General features: G+C 48.4%; 1 protein-coding gene across 1 annotated transcript; it reads right to left on the bottom strand.

Moving 5' to 3' along the window:
• Positions 1 to 4650: 4650 nt before the first annotated feature.
• Positions 4651 to 14937, bottom strand: Uchl1 (ubiquitin C-terminal hydrolase L1). The gene is made up of 9 exons (XM_052735041.1): positions 14850 to 14937; positions 14722 to 14733; positions 14084 to 14212; positions 11339 to 11489; positions 8650 to 8735; positions 8518 to 8565; positions 7886 to 7952; positions 6828 to 6886; positions 4651 to 5057 (listed from the first exon to the last, which is right to left on the bottom strand). The coding sequence occupies exons 1-9, from the start codon at positions 14880 to 14882 to the stop codon at positions 4971 to 4973; spliced, it is 672 nt and encodes a 223-aa protein (XP_052591001.1). The 5' UTR covers positions 14883 to 14937; the 3' UTR covers positions 4651 to 4970.
• Between the last annotated feature and the right edge of the window lie 15 nt (positions 14938 to 14952).

Raw genomic sequence — 14952 nt, 5'->3', positions numbered from 1 at the left:
ATGAAACTTAAACTTAGCTTTGCCAGGCCCATTAGTGCCCAGGAAATATTGTTGTGTGTTTCTGTCTGCTTTGGTCTGAATGTCAGGAACGCCACTTAACAAACAAGTAACCTTAGACAAGCTGCCTGAGCTTCACCGTGTGGCAGTCTTCCATCTTAGAAACAGGAACAACATCAAGACCACACAATGCAGTCAGATGTGTAGTACACAGAGTAGGGCCAACACTTCACCTGGCTTTACGGGCATACGCATGCACATATCAGCCAGCTGTCTTATGGGTTTCCTTTGCGAACATTTCTCCGTGTCTGCGGGTGTTTAGTCAACGCAGGGATTATCTGAGTAGTCTATGATCTCAAGGAACCCAATTAGATATTAGGAGTATTTTTTTTTTTTTGGTTTTTCGAGACAGGGTTTCTCTGTGTAGCTTTGCGCCTTTCCTGGAACTCGCTTTGGAGACCAGGCTGGCCTTGAACTCACAGAGATCCGCCTGGCTCTGCCTCCCGAGTGCTGGGATTAAAGGCGTGCGCCACCACCGCCCGGCAGGAGTATTTGTTTTAAACGGAGATTTTAGCAGCTAATGTATAAATCTTTGACAAATCCAAGATGCCAAGCAGAGGGCCTCTGAGTCACACCATCTCAGATGGATCTGCCTTTCCATGGAATTCAACCTGGACAGTACTGTGTAACTGACTGGAGGGAGACTAGATGGAAACTTCTAGAGGCCAAATCCTTCCTATACATCTTCACCGGTTTTTAAATATGATTTACTTATATTATTTTGGTGCTGAAGATGAAATCCAAGGTTTTGAGCTTCATCCTAGCCCTGGTCCAGATCTCTCAGTGTGTTTTTAACATGAAATAATGAGGTTGGGACAATTTCTTTGCTCAGTGACTGAGACAGAACCCAAGTCAAGGACAAGTTCAATCAACTTGGCATCAACTGATGACCCTAACTCAAATGAGAATTTAAAAGGCATCCCTCTGGCTTCCACTCCATGCTGCTGGAATCATTTGAGTCACTGTCCTTGTGGATTAGTTTTGTCCGCCTGGCAGCATCTAGAATTACCTGGGAGATGGCCTTCTGGGCATGCCTGCGGGGGATTATCTTGGTTGAGTTAAATGATTTAGGAAGACCATGCTGACTGTGAGCAGGTCTATTCCCTGCAGAGGATCCTGGGTGGCATAAACAGGAAACCAGCTGAGCCCTAACACCCTCACTGTTCTGTTTCTTGACTGTGGATGTGATGTGACCAGCTGTGTCCAGCTCCAGCTGCCTTGACTTTCCCCAGCATGATGGGATGTATGACCCTTGATCTGTGAGCCCGAGTGACCCCCTCTCCCCTCAAATTGCTTCTGTCAGGGTATTTTATCACAGCAACAGGAAAGGAAAGGAAGACAGCTGTATTTTAGTTTTTACATTAATAGGAGGCTCACAGACATCAAAAGATGTCAGCAGATGTACATGTGTGTACACACAATAGACTATTATCTTACCACAAACAAGAATAAAAGTTATTGTTTATAGCAACCTGCGGAGGAATGGATCCCATTATGCTAAATGAAGTAAGCCAGGGACAGACAGACAAATGTTATATGCTCTTGCTGGAAGCTAAAACCAAAGTTGATCTCATGACAATTGAGGAGAGCGGCCACTAGAGGGAAGGAGTTGGTAAATTGGCTATGGTAGAGGAGGATGGGGTTACACAGACGTTCTAGTGTTTCAGTTAGGCAAGGTGACTACAGTTTACACCTTACATATTTTACACAGGAGTTTGAAGGTTTTCAAGAGAAGAAAACAATAAATGTTTAAGAAGATGGAAATGCTAATTGCCCTGATTTGATGATTTCACCTTATATACATACATACATCAATTATCATACTATCCCCTGAAAATATGTAATTATTTTCGGTCAAAACTAAGAAACCTTTTCTATTTGGTGCTCGCGTGTGCACGTGCATGTCAATGTACACGTGGGGGTCAGAGGACAACCTGCAGGAGTTGGCTCTCTCCTTCCACCATGTGGGTCCTGGAAATCAAAATCAGTTGTCAAGCTTGGCAGTAAATGCCTTTACCCGCTAAACCATCCTGCTGGCCCCCAAATGAGGAAGTTTGAAAGTGCTATCATCATGGAAGCTAAAAGCCAAAGAAGAGCTATGGAAGCCACTCGGTGACTTGTCAGGGTGCTTGCCCAGCATGAACGAAGCCCTGGGTTTGACCCTCAGCATAGCATTAACAAGATGCTGGTACTATAATCTCAGCACTTAAGGAGGTGGAGGCAGGAGGACCAGGAGCCAAGGTCATCCTCAGGTACACCATTCCAGACCAGCCTGAGCTACAGGAGACCCTGTCTCCAAACATAACAGGGCTTGCCAGGCAGTGGTGGTGGCACATGCCTTTAATCCCAGCACTTGGCGGGCAGAGGCAGGTGGATCTCTGTGAGTTCGGGACCAGCCTGGTCTACAGAGTGAGTTCCAGGACAGCCAGGGCTACAGAGCGAAACCCTGTCTGGGAAAGCAAAACACAAAATGGGGCCTAAGATAGCTCAGTGGATAAAGTGTTTGCCAGTCAAGCACGAGGGTGCAATTCAGATCCCCAGAACCCACATGTCTTAGTTAGGGTTTCTATTAATGTGATAAAACAGTTATGACCAAAAGTAACTTGAGGAGGGAAGGGTTGATTTCATCTTATAGCTTGTAGTCCATTATCCCAAGAAGTCAGGGCAGGAATTCTCAGGCAGGAACCTGGAGGCAGGAACTGATACAGAAGCCATGGAGGAGTGCTTGTTACAGATTTGCTCAGCCTGCTATTTATACATCCCGGGACCATCAGCCCAGGGGTGACACCCACAGAAAGCTGGGCCCTCCCACATCAATCAGTCAAGAAAATGTGCCATGGGCTTGTCCACACACCAATCTAGTGGGGGCACTTCCTCAGATGGAAATTTCTGGAATTTCCTTCTTCCCAAAGGACTCTTAGCTTGTGTCAAGTTGACATAAAACTAGCCAGTCCACCACAGGAAGCCAGACGCAGCAGCACATGCTTGTAATCCCAGCATGCTTACAGCAACATGGGAGGCAAAGGCAGTCAATTCCCGGATGCTGTGGGCCAGCTTGCCTCAAGTAACAGCAGCAAGCAAGAGAGACTGTCACAAAGCGCAAAGCGAGGACCAACACCTGAGTTGACCTTACTGTGACATACACCCCAAAAACATGAAGGCAGCGAGGACCCCAGAGGACAGGACTCTTCTGGAGTCAGGATAGGCAGCATGAGGCTTGCCCTGCTCTACAGAATTCCTGTGTCTAGGAACTGTGAGATCAGCTGCAGAACTCATGTCCACATTCAGTCTTTCTTGGAATGGATATTTTTTTAAAAAAGAGCTCCTAGGAAGGAATTACTGGAAAGCAAAAATGCTGATGTTGACTGGAGTATGTCAGATATGAGAACTGAGATAGCATCAGTATGTTCCTACTGATGCAGATGATTGACAGGAGACAAAGCTTCCTGCCTTAAGAATTCCAATTAAGTTGTAATCTGTCTACCTCAAGGCTACTCCAGCTGTGGGCTTTGCCTGGAGACTTTCCTCAGCCTCAGCCAAGTGACAAATTTCAAGAGGAAAAGCTATGAGTCAAGGTGACAGTCCTCTTTATGTGACACCAGGAAAGTGGCGCTTAACCACTGTGCTCTTGAATCCCAAAGCTCCTAGGTCATTCATCAAGGAAACATTAGACAAACCCATTTCCGGACCAGGGAGGACTCAGTGGGTGAAGCGTCTGCCAAGCAACTATGATGAGCTGAGTCCATTCCCCAGAACCCACATAAAACCCAGATGCAAGGGGGTGAATTTGTAATCTCGGCACTCCCGCAGTGAGATGGGGAGGTGGAGGCAGGAGAGTTGACAGGAAGCCCCAGCAATGGTAACCAGACCCTGCCTCCAACATGGCAGAAGGGACTTCTGATGTACTGTCCTCTGGTCCCAACGTGTTCACTGTGGCATTTGTGCCTCTGACACACACACACACACAATGTCAAGGGGGAAAAAAATCTGAAATCAAGGGGCAACTTGCAAACTGTTCCTTCAGTCCTGCTCAAAACAATCCAGGTCATCAAAACTAAGGCAGGCTGGAGCAATGGACACAGTCCAAAAGATCATGTTAACACACACACACACGATCCTGAACCGAGAGGTGACATTCAGACTAGGGACTTCAGCTGACCTTGTTATCAGGATCAATTATAATGTGATACCAACATAAAACATCAATAATACAGAAAACTTCCTGTGGGCTTTACTGAGATTATTCTTAAAACTGCCTATTCATATCTTTTTTCAGACGAAGTCTCACACCATACCTCAGGCCAGCCTCAAACTTGGGGCAATCCTCCTGCTTCAGCCTAGTGCTATAATTACAGGCTTGAGTTACCACATCTAGCCTACAAGGAACTTTTAAAAAAAAACTAGTGTCTGCAGGTATGTATAGGACTGTAAGTGCACAGAAATAAGTCTGGATTAAACACTAATACTATTCTGTGGTACTTTTCTTACCTGCCATTAGATGGAAGGTAAGAAATCTGTCTATCACTTGTCAAAACAATCTGAGAGACTGGAGGTGGGGGTGGGGACATGAAAGAGAAAATAAAAACCAGCTGATCCTCTTTTACCAGCAGAAAAGTTTTACTATTCCTTTTAAGGACAGACAAACCACACCCAAAGCCTTCACTTACAGACATAAACCAAAAAAAGCCATAGATATCAAGGTACGAGACACAGGAGGGGAAATGCTTCGCCTCTGAAGTTCACGCGGGCGTGGCTGTGACAGAGCTCCCCGGTGGCCTGGGTAGGGTGGAGGTGACGGGGCTGTGGAACGTAAGATGACAGCTGTGGTTATAAGTGCTAAAGCTGCAGGTCCAAGGCAGGGCTGCGTGGGCCTGCCCGGGGGAAGGGGAGCGGCTGGTTTGCTCCGGTGCGGTTTAGGCGGCTTTGCACAGGGCCACTGCGGAGAAGCGGACCTCTCCCTGCTCGCGTTCAGTGAATTCTCTGCAGACCTTGGCCGCGTCCTGGAAAGGAGGGATGGTATTAATACACAAACAGAACCTGCTGGAGACGGGAATTTCAAATCACAAGAGAAAGTGTTTCCAAGGCCTAGTTGAGCAGTTTACCCTCATCGACTTTAAAAGGGTGGAGGCAATGGAAAAAGACCCAGGGGCTGGGACTCGATTCTACTCCACTTTAACTCAAGACTGTCCCAGGACGAGTGACTCCATGTTCTTTTGAGGAGTGCTCAGTCTGGTATAACTTGGTTCACTAGTGCTGGGAGGTGACCAGATCTTTGATGCTCCAGAGCCCAGTCGGTCCTCTATAAAGAAGGGTCTCAATCACAGTGGCCAAGAACCAGGGTTCCACTGTTGAATTCACAGAACCTTGAGCATGCGCCCCGATCCTTATCTTAGAGGAGGGGCAAGGAGTCTCACTTCCTGCATCATTGAAGGGACTCAACAGGAGGTAGAACTCTCTTAGGGAATCACCCAGTCCAGGAGTCAGCAACTGAAGCCTACAGGCCCAACCCAGCCTCTTGCCAATCTGGTGAACAAACCTTTGGCAGACACAGGCAGACACGTTCGTTTAGGGACTGTCTGGAAGAGCTCGGAGCTGCAGAAGCATCACTGGGCCCTTGCCCACGGAGACACAGGCCACACAAAGCCCCAGTACTTCCTATCGGGCTCCTCCCAGAAAACCTTTGCTGATCCCTACCTGTGTGCACACCGAGCACTGAGGGAAGATTAGCTGTTGCTGCTACTACAAATAAAGTCGATGTCTTGTATTTTATAAGACATTCCTTTGCAACAGCATGACGATTCTATTCTAAAGGCTCGTTTTCAGGCCAAAAAAGCCTAGAACAGTTCAGAACTGAGTCTTCAGTAGTTACTTCTAACAGGAGAGGCGCATGGTCCTCCGGAATCTTCAAGATTTTTTTTTTTTTTAATTTTTTAAGTACATGAGTTTTGCCTGCATGAGTATCTAGGTACCACTTGCATGAGGCAAGAAAACGGTATCACAGCCCCTGGAAATGAGTTATAGATGATTGGGAGCCACCACCTGGTGTTAGGAATCAGACCCAGATCCTCTGCAAGTATGCATCAGCACACTGACCGGCTAAGCTGTCTCTCTAGCCCCTTATTTCAGTTATGCGTATGTATGTGTGGGTTTGTGCATGCTTGCGGATGCCCCTGAGGCTGGAATCACGGGTAGTTGTGAGCTGCCTGGATGCTGGTACTGGAAACTGAACTTGGGTCCTCTGCAAAGGCAGTACACACTCTGAATGGTTGAAGAGCCACCTCTCTGGCCAAGTGATCCTGAATCCCCTGCTCTCCAATACCAGCAGACCATGTGGGAAGAAAAAAATATATATATAATTTACCTAGCCAAAATTTGTAATATGTACCCAACAAGGCTGACCCACACGCAGAAGCAGCCTTGGAGGACTAGGGAAGGTAGAGGAAATTGATACTCCACTCTTCAGTGATGGTGTAACCTGACAGGCAAACAATGGCTACCTTAATCCCACACTAAAGCCAGGCGATGGCTTTCGAGCCAATTCTAACGAAAGGTGGCACACGAAACAGATTAGTCAGGCCTTTCTGGAAGGATCCTGTTTAAAGCCACCTGCCATAAAGCGAGGCAGACGGAATGACTTACGTGATCTTTAAGCCCCAAGGAATGCTACTAACCAACATAACTGAGGCTGGCATTCTGAATGTCAGCACAATACACAGAAGTAGCTGAAAGATGTGTGTCTGCAACAGACAGAGACGCATTCCAGGGATTACCTGCAGCAGAGAGTCCTCGGAACTGGTGCCATGGTTCACCGGAAAGGGCATTCGCCCATCTAGAACACAGAAGCCCAGGGTGTCAGCTTTCCCTGCAAACTTTGAGGATATGGCAGCCGCCCAACCCAGAAGGATTTTTACATTCTTCCAAAGGCTGCTACCATTCCAACGAGGGAAACCCTGGAAGCGACAGGATTGCGCTGAGGTTCAAGTGGCCCCTAGACGGTCACTGACAATTCTAGTCTACAGTTGAGATCACCCGGGCCTGACCCGGCTACCCAAATGGGGAACTGCACACCCAGTTTTAGCTAAACCAACATCAGGCTGTCTCTACAGGAAAGAGTGCTCTGTGTTTCCAACTGCCTTTTAGTGACTGCCAATTTCCCTGTCCCTCTACCCTGGGGAGTCTAAGTCTGAGACGATACAGCTGCAAGTCTTTTCCACTAAAAGGGGTAGATTTTACAAGATGGAGATTCCTTTTAATTTTCATAAGTAGAACTGATGCCCAACAGATCCAAATTCACTTTACAACCTAGGGATGGTGGCGCACGCCTTTAATCCCAGCACTCAGGAGGCAGAGGCAGGCGGATCTCTGAGTTTGAGGCCAGCCTGGTCTACGTAGTGAGTTCCAGGACAGCCAGGCGTATGTAAAGAGACCCTGTCTCAAACAATCTTACCAAATTCACTTTACAGAGGCATTTTCTATACTATTACAGAAGGTCAGATTCAGGCACTGATTCTTGTGGAAATGGATGTTATTAGGGGCACTGTAGGTGAGTGGGGTGAGGGAACACCATGAATCTCTACAACTGGTGCCAGTCTGATTTACCCCTCTCACTGGCCTGTCACTGAAGCCATTCACTGGGTATTTTAGTTACCTGAGGAGGGTCAACTGGGTGTGACAGAGGGCTAAATGTTCCCATTGGAACACACAGTTATGGCTTCATAAATCACTGCATGCATACTGCCAGGAAGTCACACACCAATGCTGTAAAGGCAGATTAAGTCTGAACAAATACATGATAGTCTACTGGATTCCAAAATGGAGCACTACATACCAAGTTCATAGAGGTGGCCATCCACATTGTTGAACAGAATAAAATGAAAATTCACTTTGTCATCTACCTGAAAAAAAAAAAAGAGTCAAGAAAAAAAATTAATGAGGTAGCAGATGAACTTATTAAAAACATTCTCTCACTCTCCAAGTGGAATATACTTCATTTGAACCTACTAAGGCAGAAATGCTGGAATGGGGGGGGCAGCTCTGCAGGCCTATGCGCTGCATGTTTTTCAGTGGGAAGGAGATCAGGCCTAGGGAAGAGTAGCTTGCCTTAAGTTCAGAAGGCAGAAGACACAATTGTGGCAGTGCAGGCCCTGGCTTCTGAGTTAAATTTTGCAGAGGGTCTCTTCATTCACTATGGCTTACTTATTTTTTGGTGCTACAGGTTCTTAGAAGCCAATCACAGAATTGACCACTGATTGCCAAGTAGATTTCTCAAACTATCTGAGGGGAACAGGTCAAGTCTGGATGTTATAAAAGGAGGATTTTCTGGGGTCAGTTGCCCTTGTTGGACAACACTTGGTGGTCACTGCATTGCAGTAAGTGATACCTATAAATAGCCAACAGGAAACAGAGAGGGCGTGGGGGTGGGGCAGCCTGGCTCAGGCCTGTACTCGCATTGGTATTTACCCGACACTGGCCCTCCTGGGCCACGGAGTCATGGGCTGCCTGAATGGCCTGCAGAAGAGAGAAAGCCATTAATTAGCATGCAGTGCAGCCCTCCAGAACGATTTCAGAGTGGTGTACAGAGGCCCTTTCTACCTCATTCTTCTCAAAGCACTTCGCCCTGTCTTCAGGGGACATCTTCTCCGTTTCCGAAAGAAACTGTTTCAGGACTGATCCATCCTCTTAAAAAGAAAAGGACACATTAGCACAGGTCAGACCATGGCAGAGGGCACACGTTTATTGCCCACTTAGGCCCTTATACAGCTGGCCCTATGAACCACCTCAATGCACACACAGCCTCCAGGGACGAGGATAAGCTGCCCCCCTTTCCCAGAGCTTCCCGACCACTCCGTGCAGCTGCAATCAGACTGGTCCACACTTCCGATGCACACGTTCTTTCACCTGGTCCCCAACACCCCAATTCCTGCCCCTCTCATGTCTCAAATCTCACCACTTCCTTACAGCGCCCATATGCTTGAATCATGTATTTGTGGGGTCCTAGTCCCTTAAAAGCAGCGTCTACTATGTCTGTGGATAACTCTGAACCACTTCCCAGTTCAAATGGAACGTCTATTATATATACAGATGGTGCCACGATAACACTCTAATCTAGTAACAGTTCCCAAAACCCAGATATCTATTTCAGACAGGCAAACGGAATACAGAATACCATTAGCATAAAGGCCGTAGAAATGCGAAGACCCTGCTCTCTGGCTGAGAGCCCAGTGCCGACCGACGGCCTTTGGTGTCAGCACGGCTACTGCTCAGTGGACTAAGGACAGGAGGCAGGAGACCGACCCAGCTACAAGAACAATTCCAAATGACCTCAGCTCAACTGCCAGCTCTAGATTTAACAAATTCAGTTAATGGTGATCATCTCAAAATCTGGAGAGGCTGAGGGTGGACTGCATAGTACAGTACTTGCCTAGCCCTGGGTTTGATCCCTATCACTGTGCAAATAAAGAAAGAAAACCAAAACCTGGAATTGATGGGGATCCTCTAACTCCACAAGAAGGGCTGAGTCAAATGAACTCTTGGACCTTAGCTCTATCATGGTTCTAACAGTCCATTATCAGCCTGACCCCAGGAACAGACTCTAGATAAAGTAAGGCTTCTCAGAGGAAATAAAAAGGACAAAGACACAGCTTTCTGATCCAGCTTCATCACATCCATACTGGAAAAAGAACTTCTAGACCTACGTACTTATGGACAAGCAAGCATTTTAATTTAAAATGTACACAAGGGTACTTTTTAATTCATGCATCTTAGTGAAAATGATTTTATATGTTAGTGTACATGTGTGAGATTAACCCAGGGCCTTGTACTGCTGGACAAAGAACTACTGAGCTATACATTTTTTTGGACACAGGTCTCTCAGTGGCCTTGAATAAGCTCAAGTGATCCTCCTGCCTCAGTATCCTGAGTAGCTGGGTCTTTATTTGATCTGCAGGAGCAACAGTGCTGAGGATATTCACTTTGGAGACATTCAAAATTAGGGGATGGCAAATTACTATTATTTCTTTTTTATAAATAAAGTTTTAATCCACCCCAGCCACGCCCATCTGCTTCCAGCACAGCGACGGCAGGTTTTCAGAGGTCCGAGACCACACAGCTCTCAAAGCCTAAAAGATTTACTCTCTGGCATTTTAAGAAACTTTGCTGATTCTTGGCCTAAATCACATGTAACTGCTCCGTGAGTGTTAACATTTTCTTGCTGGCTCTTGCTCCTCTCACAAGCTTAAGGGCTCGGACCTCTTTCCCGACATTCCCTTCAGCTTCTGCTGGAAGAGGGCGGAAGGCCTCCACCTGACTTCGCTCTCAGCTGCATCCTTCAAGGTTTCCACCTATCGCTACGCCTTCCTGTGCCAGCGGCTCTCAGCTGTGCTGGGCCCTCTGTCCATTAGGAGACAGAATCGCTGTAGATAGCCAGAAAATGTGGATCAGTAGGGCCTGTCACCATTTCTTAGAATTTTAAAACTTAAAAGTGGCCAGGCAGTGGTGGCGCACGCCTTTAATCCCAGCACTCTGGAGGCAGAGGCAGGCGGATCTCTGAGTTCGAGGCCAGCCTGGGCTACAGAGTGAGTTCCAGGACAGGCACCAAAACTACACAGAGAAACCCTGTCTTGAAAAACCAAACCAAAACAAAAAAGTGTATATGAGAACCTTTAAAGCAACTGGCCCTCAAGTGTTCCTTTTCTCACCTACACCCCCACAACGCTGCGAGAGAAGAGAAAGGAAAAAAAGGAAAAGCTAGCTACCCAGGAAGCTCACTGTGTAGGGGAGGCAGCCCGAACTTAGAGAATTAGTTTCATCCCCTCAAAAGAGAAACGGCAGAACGCCATTCATGGGACGGCATCCGGGTGAGACGTCTGTGTGACTTAACAGGCTTTAAACACCTCTAAAGATCCGTGTGGAGGCACACACCTGGAAGTCCCAGCAGGAAGCTGAGGCAAGGGGATCACCTTGAGTTCGTGGCCAGCCAGGCCAGCCAGTCAGAGTGAGATCGTGTCCTGTCCCATCATGTGTGTGTGTATGTTTATACGTGGCTGAAATAAACTGTAACTGTTAAACTGTGAACGCTCTGAGCCCAACATCTCAATTCTAAATAGCAGGTGACTGAGAACCAGCTCCATGGCAAGTGTGGTCCCCCCACCCCAAAACCACGTCAAGTAGCAGGGGAGGGTCCACAAAGCTGTGGTACTCTGACCCCCATAGGCATGCTGTGGCATACACCCACACCAATTAAAAAAAATAGCGGATGACCAAATGATTAAGCCACAAGTACCAAATTCCAGCTTGTCTTGATTATTGGCCACTGCGTGGATCAGCCCAATGGTACCGCAGGAGTTGCCGATGGTCTGCTTCATGAAGTACACTTTAGGGCTAACCTCCTGTCCCTTCAGTTCCTCAATTTGCTTTTTCCTGAAGTTCTCATGCTGTGAATGGAGGGAAAAGGTGGTTTGGGTTTTTTCCTTTTTTCATCTCAAAATGCAAATGCATATGGCAGCCCAACCAGTTCTAAAGAGATGCACAGTGGGACACGTGACCAGGAGCAGGGGCCACGGTTCTAGATGCTGTGCCGGATGACCAGAGACCAGCCTGTCTCCCTCCCACACCCAAGCAGGCCAGAGGGCTCCACCCTGATGCTGCAGTGCAGGCAACAGCCTTGGATGCTGCCCAAGGCTGTCTAGACACCACGGCAACCTTTAGCTGGCGATGGGGTAGCATGAAACCCGGGAAGAGCGCTGCTCAGGGTTTTCTCCCTTCCACAAGAACAATGGCTGTACTTCATACAGGTGTCCCAATCAACCTTTGATCAACACTCAGTGGTAATGCCAGCTGGTGTCTGTGTCTCTATTCTGTAACTGTTCCATTTGTGCGAGAGTCGACGTCTTTAAACAAGCTTTAACCGTTGAAAGGGACAAGAACTTCCTTTCCTGTTTGTTTTGTTTTAGAAAGACATTGATACAAGAAACGGACTATGATTTCAAAAAACAAACAAACAAACAAAACTAAAAACCTTTTCACCTTGTAAGAGGAAGTCAAGGCACAATACAGCAGTCTAACCAGAGGACAGTAGCAACTGTCTGGAGAGACTCTGCTGTGTGAACAGGATTTCCCCAAGTCATTGCCCGCTTCTTGAACAATGACTCAGGAGACTGCGTATTCCTCTCACTAGTGAGTTCGGAAGAAGTTAGGACTTGCCAGTTAAAAGAGGTGCTACCGCTCTGGAACCGCCTACGGCCCACGGCCAGCAGAACACACAGCACATCAGCCAGCATGGCTCCGATTCTAGTAGCCTTGCGTTGACTGTTCATGGAAGTCAGAATGAAGTGTGCGTTTACTCTGTGGCTCTAGAACGGGAGAAAGATGGTCTGTCCCACAAGATGAGCTGAAACTCCACTCAGGATGTTCTGGCATCCCATTTACTGTTAAGGGTTTTCACACCTCTTAAGGCTAATCGGCTACAACTGTACAACAGACTAGCCACCCTCTAGTTATCTGGGCTCTTGCATGGAGAGACTTCTCTAACAATCTCACTGCCACAAAAATCAATGAAGATGTCCATGAAGGGTTTTTCAACATAACCTGAGTCAGGACTGATGTTTCCTAAATTAGCTGGTGGATGGAAGTCAAACCAAGTTTCATTTTCCGTTAAAATTTTTTCAGTGTTTTACCCATTATATATGGAGACTAGGTACCCAATCTATGGGGCAGACTGGGCTGCTGCTGAAGGGCAAAACAGCAGCCAGACAAGCTGGAATGTTCTCTAAAAAGATCCACTGGAGCTTGCAAAATGAGACCAGGGAGCAGTTGAAAGCAAACAGGCTGCTGCACTGCCTCCCAGAGGCCTTGCCTGAGCGCTGCTCAAAACCTCCAAGTCATCATGGCTCCCGGAAAGAACAGCTCCAGGGACAGCTCAAGTGGAGGAGATGGCTTTGGTGCAGTCATGGAAGCCAACCTGACATGCCGTGGTTGCAATAAAAGCTTCGGCTATAAAACATGTCACTGAGATCTTCTAAACTACACGTTGAACTCCTAATAGACCATTTGCTAGGAGGAAGGCCTAGACCTTCCCATAGAGCTTAGTTTTGGCCGAGGATGGTTCTAGAACACCTGCCCTTAGAATGGTATTTAATTAACCTCATCATTTAATTAACATTTAGAGTAATGCCAGACATGCTAATGCCTCCCAGTTTTGCCTATTCCATCCCCTCCTAAATGTGTGGGCCACTGATAGCAACAGGGGACAGATGATGCCATGATTTATGGGGACTCTACACACTGCAAGAAAACACATAGACTACTGCATTGTTTTTATAGCTGATGCCCAGTCTCTTGAGTCACATGCATCCCCAAACACTGGAAAATGGAAGACCGTTTCAGAAAATGAAAGCGTGTTTCCATGGACTGTGCTAAAGACCCACTTCATCCAGCTACAAGGTCAGGGAGGTAGAGGCAGCTGCTGAAGAGATTCTGTCGCCAATGATTCAGCTTTAAAAATCAGGTTCAAGAGTGTGCCTGCTGGGGAGGGGGTGTGTGTGTGTGGAGAGAAGAGACCCGAATCCACCAGAAAAGCAGGTGGAGGTGGTAAATGAAGAGTACCTTTTGATTTAAAAACCTTTTGAAGAGGGCAAGCCAAGCCCTCTTCAATGTACAGCTAGGTGGGAGTCTGAGAGAACCAATCAGTGACCTTACAAGGAAACCACAGCCATCCCCAAGTGGAAGCAAAGCTCAGAAAAATAAAGGAACCAAGCGAGTAGGAGTTCTTTCTCTGGGTAACTGGAAAAACAGACGGGACCAGTAGGCTCCTTCTCTTGCAAATTTAAGGCAAACAGCCAATAATGGCCATTACAACGACGGGAGCGCCAATGAATAGGTACCACGAAAATGCAGGCACCTCCCATTCTAGGAGGTGGAATCCTCATTCCCTACTCTACAGGAGGGAAAGACAGCGTGGGTTAAGAGCGCATCCCTGAGCACTGTGCATCCATCATCCGAGACCCGCCCATCACGGACCTCACCCTACCTGGGCCGTGAGGGGAAACAGCAGCAGCAGCGCGCAGGCAGGGGATGGCACGGAGCCCAGAGTCTCCTCCTCCAGCCCCAGGACGTCCGCGAAGCGCCACTGGCCGGCGACCCCCAGCCTGGCCAACACCTGCAGAGATGAGACAGGGCAGCCAGACCGAAGAAAGGGCCAGACGAGTGATGGGTCCCTTGCTAGGGGGCGGGGTCAGCACGCGCATCCCTCCCCCGCACCCCGCTCCCCTCCCCCACCCCGCCACAGGTTCCCCACCCGAGTCTGGGAGGAGTCTCCGCGGCGTCCCACCCTCCGCGCCGCGCAGTGACACAGCACAAAGCTCGGCCCACACGTGGCTCCCGCGAAGCCCTCGGACTTGAGTCCCCGCCGCTTGGCAGTCGCCACGCCCTCGAGAGCTGTTCCCCCGCGCTCGCTCCTGTTCCTGTCCGGGTGCGTCCTCCACCACCTCCCTGTGATCGCTCTCTCAGTCACCCACCCACCCCCACCCCTAAATAACTCAGGGCCGAAAAGACATCCAGCAGGGCGCCCCAGCCCGGCCATCTCCATTGCGCAGGGCGCGGCCGGCTGGGCGTCTCCGACGATGCTCCCAGGGGAGAGGGACAGAGGCTGCGCACCATGCCACTCACTTTGTTCAGCATCTGAAAGGCAAATGCAAAAAAAGGGGGAAAAGATAATAAAGCGAGCTGGTTCGGCTATCTGGCCGGAGCTAAAGGCCGGCGCTGCGTTCCCATGGCGGCCCAGCAGCTGCGCTTACCTCGGGATTAATCTCCATCGGCTTCAGCTGCATCTTGGCGGACCACAGGAGCAACCACCACCCCAAGGAGCCGAAAAAACAGCCGGCGGAACCGCCCAGGCTG

Source organism: Peromyscus californicus, unplaced genomic scaffold (assembly GCF_007827085.1).
Source record: "Peromyscus californicus insignis strain IS unplaced genomic scaffold, ASM782708v3 Scaffold_13__1_contigs__length_99412109, whole genome shotgun sequence".
NCBI lineage: Eukaryota > Metazoa > Chordata > Mammalia > Rodentia > Cricetidae > Peromyscus > Peromyscus californicus.
Note: the sequence above shows the minus strand (reverse complement) of the source record. Positions and strands in the feature narration are given on the sequence as shown.

Coding starts and splice junctions, on each gene's coding strand:
- Uchl1 (XM_052735041.1), bottom strand. CDS start 14,882: ATGCAGCTGAAGCCGATGGAGATTAATCCCGAG. Junction 11,490..14,083: donor TGTTTCCCCTCACGGCCCAG/GTAGGGTGAGGT, acceptor CTCCATTCACAG/CATGAGAACTTCAGGAAAAA. Junction 6,887..7,885: donor TGGCCACCTCTATGAACTTG/GTATGTAGTGCT, acceptor TCTGTGTTCTAG/ATGGGCGAATGCCCTTTCCG.